This window comes from Solenopsis invicta, chromosome 6 (genome assembly GCF_016802725.1).
Source record: "Solenopsis invicta isolate M01_SB chromosome 6, UNIL_Sinv_3.0, whole genome shotgun sequence".
Classification (NCBI taxonomy): domain Eukaryota; kingdom Metazoa; phylum Arthropoda; class Insecta; order Hymenoptera; family Formicidae; genus Solenopsis; species Solenopsis invicta.
Window position 1 is genome coordinate 9,728,936 of NC_052669.1, and position 14,317 is coordinate 9,743,252.

At 29.1% G+C, this 14,317-nt stretch overlaps 1 protein-coding gene across 1 annotated transcript; it reads left to right on the forward strand.

Moving 5' to 3' along the window:
* The first annotated feature begins 141 nt into the window (after positions 1–141).
* Positions 142–11,751, forward strand: LOC105196870 (farnesyl pyrophosphate synthase). Its single transcript, XM_011163020.3, has 7 exons — positions 142–935; positions 8,784–8,955; positions 9,577–9,717; positions 10,150–10,353; positions 10,441–10,605; positions 11,061–11,267; positions 11,335–11,751. Exons 1-7 carry the CDS (start codon positions 808–810, stop codon positions 11,533–11,535), a joined length of 1,218 nt encoding a protein of 405 aa, XP_011161322.1. The 5' UTR covers positions 142–807; the 3' UTR covers positions 11,536–11,751.
* Positions 11,752–14,317: the final 2,566 nt, after the last annotated feature.

A 14,317-nucleotide genomic window follows, 5' to 3' on the forward strand; every position in this document is an offset into this window, starting at 1 on the left:
TAGGAGCATGATTTACCGACGGATATGTATTTCTAACATATATTAGAAATAACAAATGCGTGCTCCTATGGTAAAACGTGGAGACAACCATTAATGAACATCCTGTATAAATAATTTTAAGAAAAGGTAGAAATTTTTTCAATATTTTTGAGAAGTGTTCCAATTCATATAATTCTGAGAAAAATGTTCACAAAGGTCCTCGAACCTTCGGGTTGAGAACCGCTTTAAAGCATTTATTTATACGACACCACGGATACGCCGGAAGTTCATAGTTGGACGTCGGACTCGACCGAGACCGCGAATCGGTTTCCCTCTCATTAACGTTAATCACAGCTGACTTTTATGTAGAAACGCGCCAACCATATGATTCTTTGGTCCGTGGTAGGGAACGTACATACATATGACGATGTCAGTGTGTCACGCTATAAGTCGTATAAAATCAATCAGGCCGGTGCTCATCGTGTAACTTGCGCTGCACGAGTGCAACGGTTACGCGCCCGAGGTCGAAGTTTAAGGGGGAAGCGCTGTGCCTTCGGTTGCTCGGTCGATATATTGCGTCGATTCATCCGTTAACTATTCAGGTTTTTTTTACTCCCGTTACACCTTTATTCCCCTTCCCCGTTTCCCAAACGGTTTTTCTCTCCTGCCCGGCCGTTCGACGCGACGAGTGAGAGATTCCGATCACTTCGAGATTGTTTGAGTGTTCAACTCGGAGTGCCAGGTTCAAGACGTTATCGCGCTCCCGGCTTCTCGCCGATGTGAATCCAGTTCGGACGGTTTCCTCGTACGCGATTTAGCAACTCGGACATGTCATCCGCCGTGCGAAGTCAGTTCTTGTCGACGCTCAGCGTCGCGCGGCGTCTCACCGCCGCCACAACCGACCACGCGTACGTCATACACATGGGCGTGCGCCGCAGGAATGCGGCGTGCTGGAGGTGAGACAGAAACATGTAAAACACATTCCTATGACAAAACACGCTTTGAGTTTCAACCCAAATAGAATTGCAAAGACTATCGCGTCAAAGATCCGCAAGAATGGATAAATCTAACAAGACAATATGAAAGAATGCTTTATCATGTCCCAATGTTCCACAGAAAAAGCGCATAAAGAATAAAAATAGCGAATCTCTCGACGAGTCTCCGGAAGGCGAAAGAATTCTTGAGATGGAGAGGGAAAAAACTTTTTTAAAATATAAACAGTAATGTGAAAAAATCGATCAAATCGTTTGATAAATTTTTCCTTCGAAATATTTTTATGTTTATTTTTCGCCACTCGGGAATGTTACACTTGCATTCTAAAGAGAGAGCGAGAGAAAGAGAAAAAGAGAGGTATGCAATTACAATAATTGAACTATATTTACAGTCATTTTTCTTGTCAACTAAATATTCATAGTTATATTAACATTGTTACTCTCTAAATTCTTTAGAGTGGAATTTCATCTAAAAGAGTGGAATCCCACTCTAAAAGTGTGAAAATACTGTCACTTTTTATCAAGACTGATAGGATTTTCACACTTTTAGAGAGTGGGATTCCACTCCAAAGAATTTAGAGAGTATACAAGCAAATTACAGCTAATATTACTACGTAATAGTAAGGAAATATTTTAAAAATAGTTCTATTAGTTATATAATTATGATTGCATTTATTAATTATGATTAAATTAAATATCTGCTATATGTTTTTATGTTAATATCTGAAATAATTTAGAAATATTTTATAAATTTGTAATATAATTACATATAATATTATATATATATATATATATATATATATATATATATATATATATAAAATAATATTGTGTGTAATAATAAACATATAATAATAATATATATATATATATATATATATATATATATATATATATATATATATATATATATATATATATAATGTATAATGATTTTTATCATAATTTATAAAATTTTGTTTTAGTTGATATAAACACAGAGTTATTATTACTAACATTATAGCAATAATAACTATAAAAGTAGAACTCTTAGTCATATTTATTTTGCAATTATAGTCACAACACTTCAAACACATTCTTTTCCAGCGTAACTAAGCGCTTGGTATTTAGTTTTGCGAGCTATGTGTCGCCTTTAGAGATTCTCTCTTTTTCTCTTACATTGTTTTTTTAGTACTTGGAATTAATCATGATTTATAGAAGGATGGTGTGATTAAAATTCTCTGCCTTTATGGCGCTTTTTTATGACCATTTTATAACCAACATGGTTTAACTTGAATTTTGTTTTAACTTAAATTTAGAAAAACAGGAGTATAAATAAGACTGACATTCAAATTAACATACACTGGCACAAATAAAAATCAGTAATAAATTAGATTTGCATATTTAACTATTTATGGTAGCAAATAGAGTCATGCTCGAATGATCAAAGTATTGAGAATCTTTTAATAGTGTTAGATGCATGTTCCTCTTCACACACAATTAACGGTTAATCTTTACTGTACGAAACTGTCCTCAATTTTACCAGAAGAATCTCGAGAAAGAATGAACTCAGCTTCGATTAAGAAGATCAATAAAAATGATTATTAGCATCTGCACGATGCGATCATGCATTGATGACAAAAAAACTCTTGTAATAAACAAGTATGTTTCTCTCTCTCTCTCTCTTTATTCCTACTTCAATTTTTATTGAACGCACTTGCGGGAAAGCAAGAAGTCCCGTGTTAAACAGAGGTCGTTTGCAAACGTTTAACGAACACCTGCGGGCTGATGTCTTGTTGACTTTGCACGACATTCGAGTCACGTTGCGATCGTCACGTACGAGAACGAACAGTCGGTCGCGTTCTCAATCTCCGTAAAGATCGACAGAATGATTCCTCTCTGTGAGAGAATTTAGATTTTTAAATCCTGTTCCATCCGCATTAGCTTGCATTTCCGTTTATCGAATGCTTCAGCCGATTGAATAATTTTCTTTTACAGCCGAATGAATAAAGTTTTTTTGTCCACTTACAAGTCCATTTACATTCAATCGAAATTAATTAGCTCTGTTAAGACATCTGATTTAAAACGCAGACTGTTTACTTTGATATAAAACGCGCGATTGCCTGAATATACTTTTACACTGGCAATGAAAAAAAGGATACTTAAAAATTTATTTGCGATGCATAAATTTTTACTTAAAAATGTTATTCCTAGCAAACAAACCAATTAATAAAGAAAAATGATTTACATTTTACTAAAAAGAAATATAGGTAATTATTATTTACTATAGGGGATCCAGCTCCAATCATGTTGATCTTGCCATATGTTATAGAGGCAAAAATACTAAAAAACTTGTCAAGATCAACTTGATTGGAGCTGGATCCCCTATAGTAAATAATACCGAAATATATCTTACAGAACTTAATTTTGTTACTACAATCGAATTTGTTTCTTAATTAATAAATATCGAAGAAAATGTCTTAGGTGACATTTGCTTGCTAATATTTCTTTTTTCTTAGTGTGTATTTTGAACGTTTTAGCAGCAAATAATGCGAGTTATCGTGCAAATGTAATTACATATGCCAGATTTGATATAAAACTTATCTTGCACATATATCTACGGCGGTACGTTCGTTATGTTCATCAATTATAAAATTCATTGAATCAAGGACAAACTTTAACAAATTTATTATTTGTACGCTCAGAAAAAGATCTGTTGAAAAATTAAAATATTTAGTCCGATACGTTCAACTAAACATTAGGTTGATTCAACAATTATTTATTGTTAGTTGTACAAACAAAAATACAGTAATTTATTTATGTCAACCATTCAAAATTTTTTAATTAAGAATTAATTCAATAAATCAACTTAATATATAGTGATGAATATATCAAAATAAATATCTTGGTTTTTAAAGAAACTTTTTCCGAGTGTACGAGTAATTTATTAATGTTTGTCTCTGATTTACAAACGTGTCATCATATTTTAGTTTTTCGACTAATTTTTTTTCAATAAAAATTGATAAATTCAAGTCCAGGATGATAAAGCAAAAGTTTAAATCTTTTTAATGGCACAAGTTTACTAAAAAAATGATCTTGTAAGAACAGCCACAATATTTTAGTTGCGAAAAATGAATTAAGGTAGATAAATGATTAGCAAATATGTTGTATTTGGTAATTAGTCAATCTAACAAAGACAAAATTTATATCTGAACTGTTTGTAAAATTTAGAAAGAAAATTTTTCTGTGATGTCTATTCATGTTAAAGTCAATCATACCTGTAATAAAATTTGATTGTATAATTGGCAATGATACCTAAATTTTCTAGAAGGATTGCTAAAATGTTGCTGCTATAAGTTCTATATATATATATGCATATGACAAACAATATTTTAGCAGATATAAAAAGTTGCGATAAATTTTTGTTGCGACACTCAGAAATCTGCCTAAATCAGCGAAACATTTTTATAAGTGTAGAACAATTTTTTCTTTTAAACTTCTCTTGAGTCTTTGTTAATTTTCCGATCCGATTCGCTTACATTACAAGGTATATACATTTTCAGGGCAGCCGTAATTAAATTCGTTTCATTGCATAGTTCGTTAACTGCACTTGGTATTATATATGTTTAAATGTGCCCGGTTTTACACATACATAACAAATTTCTGATAAAAATACGAAGCAATGAAGCTTTCATGATTCACAGTGACGATAACGATTGGCACATGTTACACAGTAAAAGCTATTTTTAATAATTTTATAGTACGTTTCCTGCATGAAGATACGCGTGGTATAAGGTGCGCTGAATACTCTCGCACATCAAAACGCATCTTGTTAGATCATTGATAAAGTTGTTTACTCGGCGCTATTCCACGCTCGCGCATTCCACCAACAGAAACGGCGCGCGTGATCCGTATCGTGCGCTCATATTTAAGTATGTCGTGGTTATCACGTGGATAGATAAGTTAAATTTTTACGCTTACCTTTCTGCGTTACTCGCTTTTCGTAACGTTCGTTCGACGTGCATATGACGAGCAAACGGAGGCTTTATTAACACTGATTATCATTCATAGCCGACTTCCGCGTATTTTCGAATATTTGAACGAATAAGGCTCTGCGCAATATCATGGAATATTAGATGTTAGAAATAAAAACTAAAATTTTAGAATCGGTTTCTTTGATGACTGTACTGGACAATAAGGTATAACACATTTCTCAATTATATTGTGTTATACGAAACACAATATAATTGAAAAAATTTATCCTAAAATTCCAATTCTTATTCCTACACTGAGAGAAAAATTTTCTTGAATGAAAAAAGTATATCTTTTTAAAACTATTTGCTTATACAGTTTAAATAAAAATATGGTTTTTTAAATAAATAAAAAAATAAACTTTTCTCAAACACATAACTTTGTATTTTTACATTTTTTACATTTAAAATGACTTTACAAATAAGCTAAAAATATTAAACTTAATTAGTTTTCTTAGATTAAAAAATTTGATTATCTTGAATATAAAAATAGTTTAATAGTAAATATTTTCTAGAACTGCAAGAAAGAATTATTTAATTGATGTAAAATTATTTCTTTATTTTATTTACATCAATATTTCAATTAAATATTTTTAATTTGATTGCAAGTAAATAAGTTATTAGAACCGAGTAAATAATTTTTTTGTGTTAAGTAAAATTTTTTTATTGATTAATATTTTTTTTTCTCAATGTAATATCTAATATTTCTCTATTGTGCGCTTAACGTTTCTTACTAATGAGAGTTTCGATGCAAAAATTCTGAAAATTTTCAATTATATCGAATGTATAACTTATTTGCGATTCCTTTGTTCCTTCTAATTCTATTGAATCATAATGGAAAAAATCGCATAAATTATCTTGCAATATGAATGACATCAGTTTTTTTTACACGTCGTTACGTCGAACATACACGGTGACAAAGGAATGATTGTTTTAACAGGCCACGAATAGGAGATTGATAATTTAGACATTTCTTACAATGCGATTGTAGTGAGTAAACAGGAATCTCAGAAAATGATTTTAACAGTTCACGTTGAAATAATATTATTTTTAGAACGTGAAAATATTTGATATTCTTCAAGTCTCGCGAATTAATCGGTCGAATGCAGCTGAATAATCCAATGTCCATTATGCTGAGATAGACTTACGTCAGTAATGTTTCTTTCTATTAACACATTTTTTCAGCACGTAACAGCCGCTATCCTACCAAGATTCCTCTTTGGAATAATGTTTAACGAATCAGATTTAAATAGATCCAGAGTGGGATCTAATTCCAATTAGATCTCGCAATGTGTCTTTAAAAAAAATGTATTTTTTATAATTGTCCTGTAAATAAATTTATTATTATTTATTTTGAATATTTATTCCGACAAAATTATTTATTGGTCACTTAAATTCACGAGCACATGGTTTCGAGATTTGATTTTAGAATTTTAGTTAAATGTAATTATCAAGATATTTTATGGAAATGTACTGGAAATTATCTCTAAGGTTAAATCGATTCTGCATTCTATCCATATGCGACATGAATTGTCAGATATCAGTCTTCAAATTAATATTGTTATATACATTACCTTATCATATGTTACATTATCGAATGTTGTACAAGGTTATCATACGAAATGTATTGCGTATTTTATAATGCCTGTAATTATTTGTAATCATGAGAACATAAACAGATCAAACAGATCGTCATTACAAATGAACTTGATAACTATTTATACATACAGATAAGAGCGCGGAGTTGATAAAGCACAGAGCCTCATACAGATCGCGCTCCGTTTATTCTTGGACTTTCCTAGTGTTTTCCAGAGCATTGTATATTATTTGAATAAAGACGTACATTAGTAATTACCTTTCTCTACCGGTGCACATTTGGAACGTGCCACTTTGTTATCGAGACTTTCGCAGAATAATCATGTTTTATCGAATCGGATTCAAATAGATTTAAGACTGAATCCAGAAGATCTCAGAATGTATCATGGAAAAATAGGTTCCAATCAAATATCAATAATCGTAATTGTTGTCATTCTTGTTTATCCTTACAATTCTAAATTATTCTTTTTGATTTTGTTTATAATTAGAGGCGTAATGTATTCACGTTGCATGCCGTGAAGTTAATTGCGACCTTCGCGTTCACTTCAGCGCTTATTTGCGATCGCCGGATGTTACATCTCGAATCTGCACCGCGCGAGAAATTCGCCATGTCGCGTCACACATTTCGAAGTAAACATCTGTTTTGTGTACTTAAATAACAAACCTATGGAAGTGTAGTTGTAAAATTAAAATCTAAATTTAGCCTCGCGTCGAATGTGCGAATAAACTTTGCTTCATCTCACCTATGTGTGTTATTATTTCCCGTTCAACCTACGCGTTTTTATTTGCGGCCACTCCTGCCGGCTGCTGCGTTTCCGCGTTCTGCTTTTCCGCTCGTGAATGCGTCCTAAATAACAAACCTGCGAAAAAGTAGATATAAAATAAAAATTTCTAAATTAAGCTTCGAGTAATGTGCGAATGAACTTTATTTCACCTATAATTTACGCTGAAAAAAATTGTTAAATTGACTAAATTTTTCAACTTGATTAAATTTTTTTAGTTCAAGTACAATACTTATACAAGGTGGGGGAAAAGTACCGGAACAGCAAAATATCTCGAAATCTAAGCATTTTAGAAAAAAGTGTTTCAGATAAAAGTTGTAGGGTTTCAAAAGATCTATTTACTAATATTATCAGTTTGACCTTGGATGGCGTTGCCAAGGTCAGATCAAAATCACATTAACTTTTTTAAATGGAACACTCTATTTTTGAATCCAGAATCTAATAGCTGGTGTTAAGACTTTTCCAAAATCCTACAAGAAAGTTTATTTTCGTTGAGTACTTTCCGAATTGTGAGGCTTGAAAGCTACAGTGTACTGTAACTTTCAAGCGTCATAACTCGGAAAGTACTTAATGAGAAATAACTTCTAATTTTTAGAATTAGATTGTGATACTATTGTAACCTTATAAATTTCAATCATTATTAGTTCTTGTTTAACAACTTGAGGTTTATTATTTCCAAGATTAATCAATCTTTTTCCGAGTAAATATGTAGAGTCGAGTTTAATGAATGTTACGTCTGGACGCGAGATTATTTTAAACTTGGACGTGTCTTAATTAATAATGGAAAAGTTTACATCGAATAAAAATTTATTCTCTGATATACTCTGTTGCGTCAATTCGATCGATATTTAATATTAAATATTAAACTCGATTTTTCCATTATATGATGTTTCCTTAATATTAAGTCTTTTGATATACTTGCACGATTTTTGTTGTATGTTAATTTATTGCACAGGAAGTGCACGATTTTTGTTGTATGTTAATTTATTGCACAGGAAGTGAACAGGTTACAGGCATGGCTGTGTATTCAAAACCATTTTAACATTTACGTAACAATTGTACGAATGTTCTTTGTCGATCACAAAGAATGTATAGTTATGTACGCATAATTGTTAGTCGAATATATACAAGCACAGAATAGAGCTATTTTTTTTCTTTCGCCGAGTTTTCTTTTTCTTTTCAAAAGAAACTTCTTGTAAAACAAGATAAAGAAAATAAAAAATGTTGAGTTTATTGCGCAAAAAATAATAAATCTAAATATAATGTAATTTCGATAAGGAATGAAGATTAGTTTCATCATTCTTTGCTTTTTTCGTTAATTTATCGTAATGTCGCAGTTTTATTCGCATGGGTGTGTAGAAGTAATCGTTAACATTGTCATTGTCATTTATCGTCGTAATATTTAATGTTTGTTACATTTTCAGAACGTTGGCGTGTAATGCGCGAATGGTCCATTCCGTGGCACAGCCGACATGGGTATGGGCAAGCAAGGATGAAAGCCGAGAGATGATGGCATTGTGGCCGGATGTTGTTCGAGACCTCACGGACGCAACGAAAAGTTTAAATATCCCCGATGTTACTAAATGGATGGCAAAAGTAAATAGTTATTAATACAAATACTATACAATAATCATGGATACATATGAAAATCAGGATTTACATTTATGAATTGATCAATCAAGCTTTTAGTTGTTACTTGTAAATGTAATGTGAAATTAAATTCACAATATGATTGTGCAATATAAATGTATAACATCAAAAAATTTTACTTATAAAAAATGACGATCTACATATCCTATCTGAGAAAGTCCATGTTAAATCGATAGTCGCATCTCTCGAAGTTTATTGTTGACGCTTTTCGTAATGTTTATTCGTTTTTCTGCTGTGCTTACTTTGTGTACTACTGTCATTGCGGAAATTTTGACAATTATGTGTATCAAGGGTTAATTTGTGTATCGAGTAAATTTATAATTTGTAAATTACAAAAGCTGTGTAGCGCGCGTTTATTTTGCTAGTTTATTATAAAAATTTATTATAAAATAAGAATTGAAATTTAAATATATCTAAAAGGGAAATATATCAAATAAAAATTAGTAAGAAAATTTAAAAAAATATGGAATGTGCTAACATATAAAAAATTTATAACAATAAAATATTGAATGGTTGTATAGACTAATGTATTTCTATTACATATTCTATTATACATTTCTATTGTAGGTATTACAGTATAATGTTCCCGGAGGAAAAAAAACTCGCGCTTTAACGTTAGTTTATGCCTATAAGCTACTAGCATCAAGCGATCAACTTACAGACGAACATATTCGTCTGGTACGAATTTTAGCGTGGTGTGTAGAATTGGTGAGTAATTTTATGCTTCTTTACTTTATAATAGATAAGTTTTACTATTAATAACAGTTTTATTTGCGGTAAATACAAATGTTTATTATAATTTGAATAAACTGTTATACAGAATAGAATACGCTTTATAAAATAAATCGTGTTCGTGAAAAGTAAAAGATAAACGTCAGGATTCGGAACTAACATCATTAGTTTCAAACTTCTTCAATAACATATTAAAATCTCGATCAATCGACAACATCGACAACGATTACATCCTTACAATAATATTGATATTTTTTATAAACTCAAATGAATCAAACGCGGGAAATGACATTTTAATTTATAACAACTAACGATTTTTAATTAAAGACAGTAAAATGTATATGAGCGATTTTAATTAAACATATATTGCGATTATGAATTATAATGATGAAACATTTATTGTTACAGATGCAAGCTTATTTCATCGTAATCGACGATATGCAAGATCGATCGTTAGTTCGTCGAGGCCAAGCGTGTTGGTACCGATACAATGATATAGGCTTAATGGCAGTCAATGATGGTTTAATGTTAGAGAACGTTATGTATTATCTAATTCGAAAGCATTTTAAAGGGAAAGATTACTATGTTAATTTGTTAGAAACATTCCAGGATGTGAGTGAGAATATCTTTTGATTACATATACATTATGCTTTTCTTTTTCTTTTGATCGAATAATTATATATGAAAATATTTCAACAGATTATATTGAAGACAATAATGGGCCAATGTTTAGACATGCTTTCTACCAATTTTGGTAAAAAGCCAAATTTAGACCTGTTCACTATGAATCGATACAATTCTATTGTTGAATACAAAACGTCGTACTATTCATTTCTATTGCCAGTATCCTTAGCAATGCAATTAGTAAGTGCACTTTAGATTTCTTTTAGTAAAAAAATGATTTTTTGAAAAGACGTCGAAAATAAGTTGAAACTTTTCGGAAATTTTTGTTGATTTCAATGGATTTTTTACTACAATTTTGATTTATTTTTGAATTAAAAGTAAATTCTTGAATCAGTCTTTTAAAATGATATTAAAATGGAGAAATATTGATAAGATTATATGTCATATACATAAAAATATTGAAAAATATCACATTTGCATTAAATTTTCTATACATGCAGCTTTTTGTTACTAAAAAATGTTGAAATTTTGATTTTTTACAAAAATTGACAACTTTTTGATCTTAATAATGATCTCAATAATCAAAATAATAAGACTTGGAAAAAATATTTCTGATTAGAGTTATACACGAAAAGACTGATTTGCTTTGATGATAATAATAATAATAATGTACTGTGACATGCTATTTAATATAGGTTGGTATAAAAGACCCGGAGATGTTTAGGCAAGCAAAAACCATTTTGTTAGAGATGGGACATTTGTTTCAAGTCCAAGATGATTATTTGTCTTGTTTTCAAGAATCCTGTGGAAAAGATAACACCGATATACAGGAGGGAAAGTGTACATGGCTGGCTGTTGTAGCTCTTCAACGAGCTACTCCGGAGCAGCGTAAAATTTTAGAAGTGAGTATCGTTGATTACATTATTTCATTATGATGTTATATTAAATCTTTTTTTTTTCTTTACGCAGGAATGTTACGGAGTTTCGGATCAGGAAAAAATAGAACGAGTGAGACAGCTCTTCATTGATCTGGATTTGCCTAACACTTATTTTAAATATGAAGAAGAGACATATAATTTATTAAATGTACATATACAGCAGATATCACGCGGACTTCCACATAGTCTTTTTTTGAATTTATTAGGGAAAATTTACCAGAGAATATCATAAAATAATTGTATACATTAAAGAGAAAACTTAATATTAATATTTTATTAAATATACATACGTTAAAGTATTCAATAATATGAAATGAGAAGTATTGTGCGTTAATATCAAAAAGTGTGAAATATTATTTCAGAATGAAAAATATGATACGATCTTTTATAAAGTTTTATGTATAAAAAATATTTTACTTTGAAAAAGTTAATAAAAATTTTTAAAGGATTTGATGTATTTCTTAAATTATTTATAATGCCTTCTTTGTTTTATGAAAAATCAATTATTCTATAAAGTAGCTCTAATTTTTTATAAATTAACTTTCTTCTAATGCCGATAGAAAGTTTTACATTTTATAAAAGCTAATAAAGTAATGTAACTTTTTATCTGCGTGTGTTCTTACATAACACGATTTCAACATATTATTATTTAGTAGATTATAGTTGCAATCATCTCTTACGGGGTGAAACATTGGTACAGGAAGATTCACCTTGTATATATCGAAGCATAAAATAAACTCAGGTTCAATTTTTTTCTTTTTCATTTTTTTCTGAAGAAGTTGATAAAATTTAATCAAATATGAATCATTAATGTGTTTGATACAAAAAGCATTGAAAATATAAATTTGACAAGAAAAAGCAAAAAACAACCAAAAATTTTTTGCACATTCTTAATCCTTATAATTTGCAGAACATGTATGTAATATTTAATAAAAATTTTGAACATTCACGGAGCTACAACCGACCGCACATTATTTTATTTTAAATTAGGCATGTTATCTTATTTGAAGCGACCTATAATTTAAAACTCCTTCGCGTTTCCAATGGTTATAAATTTAATTTTATAATTTTTTAAACATTTAATATGAATAAAATAATTACATAATTATTAAATTTAAATAATTGACATAAGTGGTTAATTATTATAAATGTTGATTAAATTTGATAAAAAAATTACTGTAAGAAAAAGAAGGCGCGCTATAGTCTATACAAAAATTTTAATGCAAACTTTAAATATAATTTTCTTGAAACGATTTAAATTGTTGTTACCTAACCACTGAGAAATGGTACACTAGGTTCCACCGATGCCTTAACACATGAACTTGTACGCGTGTCAAGGCATATCGATATAATAAATTCGGCGTGTTCCGACTCAAAATATTTTTACATTTCATGCCTGTCATCTGACAATTATACTCAAATTATTAACAACAATTTACCTCTTTTTGGTTTTAGTTAAATTTTTCTTACATTAAAGTATATAATCAATTTTTAAGTTGAAATTAAATGTAATTAGTTTACTTTAAGAAAATTAATAAATATTGATAATAATATGAATGTTATATTAAATTTTAAAATATATATGTATTTTATATGATTTTTAAATGCAATTTAAATGTTATTTAATTTACCTAATACTCTGTAGATGCTTGAATTTTTCAATCAATAGATTTTTCTATAAATTTAAAATAAAAACGTTAAACTATTTTTCAATTTTTATGATTCCATGACATAAGGTTTTCAATTCATAAATATGAAATTAGACTTGGACCTTAATAATATTACTCTTAGACATTAATAAAAATATTTTTTACATTTATTTTTGATGCAAATTTTGATTATAAAGAATGAAAATAACATTTAAACATTTTTTTCTCCCTGATTTCGTTGATGGACCACCTTAACAAAATTACATGTGAAACTCTGTTCCCAACTCCTACAAAAAATATTTTTTCAGATTTTTATCAAAAAGTAGGCCACAATGAAATAAATTAAAATAATAACATTTTTTGTTAATTTTTATCGCAAAATGAGCGGGTAAATTATTTCTGTCAGCTCTTTAACATTTTATTTGTCTACAAAATTCATATTGACATATTTCGCTGATCACAAGTTGAAAGTTAATGATAGCTAAATTTTTTTTCAATTTTTATAATTCCATAACATAAGGTTTTTATTTCATAAATATGAAATAAATGCTTATGTTGTGGAATAAAAATTAAAAAGTTATTTAGTTATCGCTAACTTTCAACTTGTGATCAGCAAAACATTACAATATGGAATATAGACAAATAAAACGTTAAAGAGCTGGTAGAAACGATTTATCTGCTCATTTTTTGAAGAAAATTAATAAGAAAAATGTTATTTTTATTTTTTTTATTGTAGCGCACCTTTTAAAAAAATCTGATAAAAATATCTATATTTTGTAGAAGTTGGGAACAAAGACAACACATGTAGTTTTTTCAAGGTAGTAAATCAACGAAATCACAGTAGAAAAAACGTTTAAAAGTTATTTTCATTTTCTAAAAATCGAAATTTGCATTGAAAGCAAATGTAAAAAATATTTTTATTAATGTCTAAGAGTAATATTTTAAGGTCCAAGTCTAATTTCATATTTATGAATTGAAAACCTTATGTTATGGAATCATATAAATTGAAAAATAGTTTAATGTTTTTATCTTGAATTTATAGAAAAATCTATCGATTAAAAAATTCAAGCATCTACAGAGTATTAGGTAAATTAAATAACATTTAAATTGCATTTAAAAATCATATAAAATACATATATATTTTAAAATTCAATATAACATTTATATTATTATCAATATTTATTAATTTTCTTAAAGTAAACCAATTACATTTAATTTCGACTTAAAAATTGATTATACTTTAATGTAAGAAAAATTTAACTAAAACTAAAAAGAGGTAAATTGTTGTTAATAATTTAATTGAGTATAATCGTCAGATAACAGGCATGAAATGTAAAAATATCTTGAGTCGGAACACGCCGAATT

Excerpts from the sequence above, each read along its gene's own strand:
- LOC105196870 (XM_011163020.3), top strand. The coding sequence starts at position 808 with ATGTCATCCGCCGTGCGAAGTCAGTTCTTGTCGACGCTCAGCGTCGCG. Across the intron at positions 936-8,783 it reads AGGAATGCGGCGTGCTGGAG|AACGTTGGCGTGTAATGCGC; the intron begins GTGAGACAGAAA and ends TTACATTTTCAG. Across the intron at positions 8,956-9,576 it reads TTACTAAATGGATGGCAAAA|GTATTACAGTATAATGTTCC; the intron begins GTAAATAGTTAT and ends TTTCTATTGTAG.